The sequence below is a fragment of the Sinohyriopsis cumingii genome, chromosome 3 (genome assembly GCF_028554795.1).
Source record: "Sinohyriopsis cumingii isolate HCF-2022 chromosome 3, ASM2855479v2, whole genome shotgun sequence".
Classification (NCBI taxonomy): domain Eukaryota; kingdom Metazoa; phylum Mollusca; class Bivalvia; order Unionida; family Unionidae; genus Sinohyriopsis; species Sinohyriopsis cumingii.
Window position 1 is genome coordinate 53,819,647 of NC_142963.1, and position 7,288 is coordinate 53,826,934.

At 40.3% G+C, this 7,288-nt stretch overlaps 1 protein-coding gene across 1 annotated transcript; it reads right to left on the reverse strand.

Annotated features, from left to right (window-relative positions):
* Positions 1-782: 782 nt before the first annotated feature.
* LOC149802877 (uncharacterized) lies at positions 783-1,520 on the reverse strand. The gene has a single exon (XM_089953843.1). It carries the CDS (start codon positions 1,518-1,520, stop codon positions 783-785), a length of 738 nt encoding a protein of 245 aa, XP_089809969.1.
* Positions 1,521-7,288: the final 5,768 nt, after the last annotated feature.

Genomic DNA, 7,288 nt, shown 5'->3' on the forward strand with positions numbered 1-7,288 from the left:
TCACTGAGTTGTTGATCTCCATATCTGTTTCTGAGGAACGTTTTCACTCGTTTAATGCAGCTAAAAAATAATTCGTTTTGAACTGATGTCACCGGCAATGTCAGGACAAGGTCAATTCCATTTACGAGCTCACTGAAACCAAGTGGAAGACGACTCAAGCATGTTCGAACTTCGTGAATAGTCAGCGATGTTACATCTTTATCCAATGATTGGATAAAAGACTTTGCTGAAGACAGTTGTGTGCGAAGCATCATTGTATCGATACCACTAGTGCGATATAGCTTCACAAGTTCGTTGACTGTATCCGGGCATAAAAAATATTTGTGCACTTGGGTTTAACGCCGAAACTCTCTTTAAAACACTATAGTTAACTGTAAATCGAGCATCGAGTTCAGAAATAAAACTGTCTACACACGCATAAAGGACTCAGGTACGCATTGAATCATCAGTACTTTGAGTCGTTTCTGTAACCTTCTTCTTACCAGTTACTGACAGCACAAAATATTCCGCTAATTTCTTTGACATCACCTGAGCTCACTGTGGCCTATTACCGTGGTTGTCGTTGTTCAGTATGATTCCAGTTTGATCTCTAATTGCATCAGCTTCTTTCACAATACCATCCCAAGTGTCATTGCTTCGAAATGCCATCAGATCTTTTTTTGGTGGATTCTAGCAACAGAAGGGCAGATAAGTAATTAATCGACTGAAGAATTTTGTAATTCTTGAGATAACGAATAGACTGCTCCAAGTAACTTTTCACCCACAGGCAAACAACGAAGAAATTATGTTGAATGCACTCGTTTTCGCAGGCCTTGAGCTTCTTCTGCTGTTGCTAACCTATCAGCATTCTGTAAAGCAATGGCTTCCAACACATTAACAATGGTTTCAGTTCGAAGCTTTATTTTGTGAACAGACCGATACGAATAAGACCATCGAGTTTCAACTAATCGTTCTAGCTCCAAGACGTACAGATTATCTTCAATTTGTGCTTGCTCATGTCGTGGGCCACTATCTGACAAATCGTACAGATTATCTTCAGTTTGTGCTTGCTCATGTCGTGGGCCACTATCTGACAAGACGTACAGATTATCTTCAATTTGTGCTTGCTCATGTCGTGGGCCACTATCTGACAAGAACACATAGACTAATTGTATGATGGAAAACATGTCAACGATCTCAGGTATTTTTTCAACTGTGTTGAATAAAATTAGGTTCAGACGATGGACGTGGCAGTGTATGTAGATGGCATGTGGATCAATTTCTTTAATCCGTGCCTGAACACCTCGAAGGCTGCCACTCATGAACGAAGCACCATCGTAGCAGTGAGCAACACATTTATCCCATGATAATTTGTTTTCCAGAACTACATTGTTGACACCAGTTTCCAGTGCCTCAGCATCTACCTTTTGCACATGGGAAGAACATAGAGGCTTTTTCCAAACTGAACCATCTGGTGACGTGGGTCTGATGACGGAGGTCACTTGTTCTTTGCGATAAATATATTTTGATTCATCGACCATTAATGCCCAGTAGGGTCCACGTGAATCAACTGTGTTAATTCTAAGAATGTTTGCCAAGCAGTGTAAAATATCATTCTGATAACTCTACCGATGTGTAGTGTCCATATCTTATTCAAAGTCTTCTCGTAGTTGATGAGAAAGCTCACTCATCATTTCGAGCAATTCACCAAAGTTTCCTTTGTTTGACGATTCACTTGATTCATCATTTCCACGAAAAGACAAACCCTGGCGAACTAGATATGAAGTCGCTAAAATTAGATATTTAAGACGATGCCTATTTTCCAGAACATCCAACTGGATTTATCAGATTTGCTACAGATCCAACCTTTCCAGCTGACACATTCTTTGCATTGGTCCACATCACTGTGCTATCTTTGTGCTTGCTACTGGACGTATGCTGTGTCAGCAAATCTTTCATATCTTTCCATTTTCTAAATCCCTTGTCGACAAACGTTATGTTCCCACACGTTTCATAAGGACGGACAATATTGGAACTAAGATGGCGATAAGTGAAACAAAAGACAGCATCCTGATTAATGGAGTATTCGATCCATGGAAATCGTTTGAAATATCCGTAGTTGAAACGACGCTTAGACGTTTTGAGGATATTCTTGTAGTATTGTTTGAAATGGAACGTCTTGATGAAAATGTGAGATATCTACAACTGACACTTGTTTTTCTGGCAATGCTGGTGATTGAGGTAAATCTAATGGAGGTCCAATTGTAGAGGTCAGATTCGATTATCTGTTGTCTTTTAACTTGCAACTGCCTCTGTGACTGACTCCAATTCCTGTGTGCTTTTTCTCTTAAAGAACTTTGATGATTGTGTTGCTTTCTCAGCCATTCTGATTTTGACACAAAAGATAAATATAAACGCTCCAAATTCTTTTTCTTATTTATTTTTTACTGTGCTTAAATTTCTGCTGTCCTAGATACGAATAAAGGTGGCGGCACTGAGTTTGAAATCACTATACAATCGAATTATCGAGGTGAAGAAAGTTGCCCATAATAGCGGTCGCTTGTTACTGGCAGCCAGCCAGCTGCAGCGGCACGCTGATGCTTGCAAATATCAACGTGCTGGCCCAGGCTGAATAATAATAATAATACTAATAATAATAATGAGGAAAAGAACGCTGTCCATATGACTTTGTTTTCATAGTGGGAATAATGAGTATACGATTGTCAGAATAGGAGCATAAGTATCTTGCTGGTGTGTACACATCGGTGAGGTCGGATAGGTACGTTGGAATAGAGTCCGACTGTGAAACGTAGCAAAGATAACAAATTTTGTGTTTGATTCTGGATCGAATGGATAGCCAGTGTTGGGTACAGAGCAGCGGAGAGGTGTGCTCTGATCGTGGTACTCCAATTATGATCCGGGCAGCTGTATTTTGAACTTTTTGAAGTTTCTGGAGTAGATATTGAGATGAACCAGACATAATTGAGTTACAATAGTCCAGTCTTGAAAGTACTAATGAACACACAAGTGTTTTAGTGGCATCAACTGAAAGATATTTGCGAATTGAGCTGATGCGTCTCAGCTGTGACAACAACTTTAACTCTTTGACCAGAAACTTTTGTACGAAACAGATCTGGCAACTCTGAAATATTTTAAGGCCCTGATGAAGCGTCCATCGCCACTACCACCACCACCAGATACCCCCGTGGGTCAAGACAGGCACAGTGCCATGAATACCCGAGGAAGAAGATGTACGAGAAGTCTTTCAAACACCCTCGGCAGCTCCCATTCCTAGTAAGATTGCAGCGTTATTGTTGACCCCTTCCCCCACTCCCCAAAGATAACAACCTAAAGCTTGGGTTAAAAAGATTATGTCCGCTCCTCCTTCGACAGAAGTTTAAAAGGAACGTTTTACTTGCCCAAGTTGCAACGCGTGATCAGAAAAGAAGTGTACGACATCGAAATCATTCTTGAAAGAAGAACCCGTAAAGTGGGAAAACGTCGTGTCAAAGAAGTCAAAGTGCGTTGAAAAGGATATCCTCCCAGTTTTGATTTTTGGATCAACGCATTGACTATAAAAAAAGTGACCATCATGCTCTTCAACACAGCCTCATTCGCTACCACTGTATGACCACTCTTTCAACCAGTTCTTCACAGCGAGATCTGCAAAAACAACCCTTGTGGGTGTGGTGTGGAGAAGGTGTGCCTAAAACGCAAATCGTCTTTTTCTGACAAATCTTAATGGTATATTGTGTCATCGGTGCTGCTATTGCCAATTTGAGTTTGCAACAAGGAGACAAACAATTGTGGACTATTTTATTGAGCAGTTCCATCGGCTACCTTCTTCCCAATCCTTGAAATACTCCTCGAACGGGAACAACGGAAGTCTTGTGAACAACGTCAGTCACTCTGCTAATAGTCACCACTCAAACGACAACAATCCTCTGTTAGACACTCCTTTCACTTGGAGTGACCCCTCGGACAGCATCAGAACTTTGGAATTATGAACAATAAAAATCAATTTAATTAACGTTACCCAGTTACAGATCCATGGAGGTGTTTCCCAAAAATAATTTATGTTGTTACACGGCCAAAATACCTCAGGCCATCCAGTTAAATCATCAATCCCACTGGGAAGTGGCTTTGGTGGAAATAATTTACACTACACAAATCAAAAACATCAATGAAACTCAAAACACTTCCCGGATCGAAATCAAGAAGAGATGAATAAAATCGGGTTTTCAGGTGACACAATTCATCAAGGAATTCATCATTCAGCATCTGCACGTGGAAAACTTCGGCAGGTTATTGTCTTAGAGGTGAGCAATTGGTGTATACAGTTGGTGATAGGTTCAAGGTAGCGTTTGGTAATTCCCCGAAAAGAGCCAAAACATGTGTTAAGATTGAGTACCATAGAGAGGTTCGTCGACTACTGATGATATTTCAGGATACCGAAGTTTTGTACATCAGGTTTAATGGTAGTTTATTTGAAATTTTGGATGGACATCCACAGATGTTAGTACAGAATCTGAGTCAGAAGATCAACAGTAATATGAATTTTTACAAGGTTGTTTGATCCCATGTAGAAGTGAAGAAAGGACTCAATTTGATCTTTGTGTATTCCCATGTGGTGAGTACAATGTCGTGGGACACACATCCGTATCTTTACTACCTGTCATTCCTTTCAAAGTGGGTTCTGCCACGACCAATGACCAGGAATGTGGAAACACCTATCACGTTTACCGCGAATTTGTACATCCTCACTATTTACCCGTCAGTAATTCGCATTTTGACACTGTCTACATTGCTATAAAAGAAGATCTGGGAGAAAATATTCCATTCTCCAAAGGGAAAGTAACGTTGAAACTCCATTTTCGAAAACGATTCTCTAGCTAGTTTGAAGTCATGTATCCAGTGTACAGAGGAGTCGCTCGACAGAGAGAACATGGTTTAGGAGATATGTTGAAATCGGACTTTCGTTCGGTGGCTTCCGTTTTGAAACCGACGGTGACACGAGGATTGCACGCCTTAAAAGAATCCTCATTGACGCACGGCAAAACATTTCACCAAAATGTCATCATTGACAAACAAAACCCAAAGAATCTTTCTTGAAAGCAGTCAAAAATATATTGCCCGTCCAAAGACATTTTGGGCCGACGTGAAAGTCCTATAAATGCCCTGGACGCTACCGAATCAAGCATTCCTGCTTCCCTGACACCCTTCCAGAGGCCTACACACCCCTAGAGTTAGAAAGACCAAGAAAAGAAGATCCGTCCGATATTTAGACGTTTTGATTATTAAAAACAGAGAAAAAAAGAAAGAAAGAGAAAAAAAGAAAGAAAGAAAATGATGCACCGAGAGTCTTGCTCAAGTTCGGAACTGGATCTGTTTGCCATGCCACCCACCATGATGACGATGCAACAATCCCAATGGGTCGAATTTTATCACGTCTTCTCTGTCATGGACTCAGGATGAGCTTCCATCGAGTTTGAAATCAAAGAAGAGCCCGAAGATTACATTGATCTGAATAACAGTTACTTGTCCTTGAAAGTGAAAGTGATCGAAACATCAATGGACGGTCCAAATATAAAGGACGAAGCTAAAGTAGCCCCCGTCAACAATTTCATCCAGTCCTTGTTCAGTGGAGTGGATTTGTACTTGAATAACAAACTGGTCAGTAGGAGCATGAACGCTTACCCTTACCGAGCGTACGTGGAAAATCTCTTGACGTACGGAAAATTTGCCAATAACACCCATCTGAATGCTTGTGTAGTATGGAAACCCGACACAGGCAAATTCAACGATATAGATATGATTACAGATAAAGAACCAAATCACAATGTGGGATTCAACGGTCGACGAAAGAAAATCAAATTTCCCCCCAAAAAATTTGAACTGATGGATCGTTTGCATTTAGACATGTGGTTGCAAAAGAAGTACGTGCTACACGGAGTGGATGTCCCCCTGTTACTGAATCGTAGCAGTGCCGTTTTCCATTGGAAAGCTGAGTCTGCCTATTACAAAACAGTCATTCAAGAAGTCAGACTCTACGTATGACGTGTGGAAGTGTTACCTAAAGTGGTAAACGACATCAGTCAGAATTTAAGCAGAATGACCGCCAAGTATCCGATACGACGAAAGGAAGTGAAACCGTTTACCATTCCCTTTTGTCTTCAATCGATAATCGAAGGTCATCTGTTCCAAGAACAGTTACCCAAACGTTTGATCATTGGTATTGTCAAAAATCCAGAATTCGATAGAACCTTCGAAGAAAATCCTTTTGAATTTTAGCACTACAACCCGTCCAAGATCGAAGTCAGTCGAGATGGCAGATCCTTGTGTACCAGACCTTTTGAACCTGCCTTTAGTGAAGTGAAGACGAATTACTTGAGGTCGTACATGTCCCTGTACGGAGCCATACTATAGGGACAATGGGACTTAGCATTAAAAAGACCCCTGGGACAATATAGGGACAATGGAAATTTAACATGGAGAAAAATCGTGGGTCACTTTAGGGACAATGGGAATTTAACATAGAGTTTGGGACTGTCTAGGGACAATGGGAATTTAACATGGGAATAGAGTTTGGGTTTGTCTAGGGACAAGGGGAATTGAATATGGGATTTTTTTAATTTTTTTTTAAAAAGTTTTTTTAAATTTAAATTTAAATTTAAATTTAGAAAGGGGTAGGCAATGGAAAGGCTATCTCTTTTCGAGAAATATGGTTGGCCCTGAAAAGGGCCTTTGGGTTTTTTCTTCTTTTAACTTCTTAACTTTTTCCACCATCCTCTTATTTTGTCCATCATTCCTTTCTTCTTTTCTTTTCTGTTTCTGGTATCCAGTCCGGGTGACCAATGGCTCGGAACTTGGCCTGTATTTTCATCCAGTTGTTATTCAGTTGGTCGAATTCTAATTTCTTCTTCTTATTCTGTTCTTCCTTTCTTTCTTTAGTCCACCTTTCCTTTATGTTTTCTACTTCTTGGGTCATCACTTGTTTCATTATTTCTTCTCCTTTTTTCAACCTGTTCAGTCCCCTCTTCATATATGACAACTCCGTCCAATACACTATATGTTCTAGGAAGCACCGGACTTGGATGACATAATCCAGTGCTTCCTTCAAACTCCCCACTCTTACATAAGGTGGGTCAATAAATCCTCTTGATTTGTTGACTTCATCTTCTATCATTCCTTCTATTATATGTCTGGCGGCCTTTATACGTTCGACTTGACTGGTTACCAAGTGTTCTTTATCTTCATACTCCCATTCCTTTTGTATCCTTTCTATAGCATATTCTGCATCTATTATCCA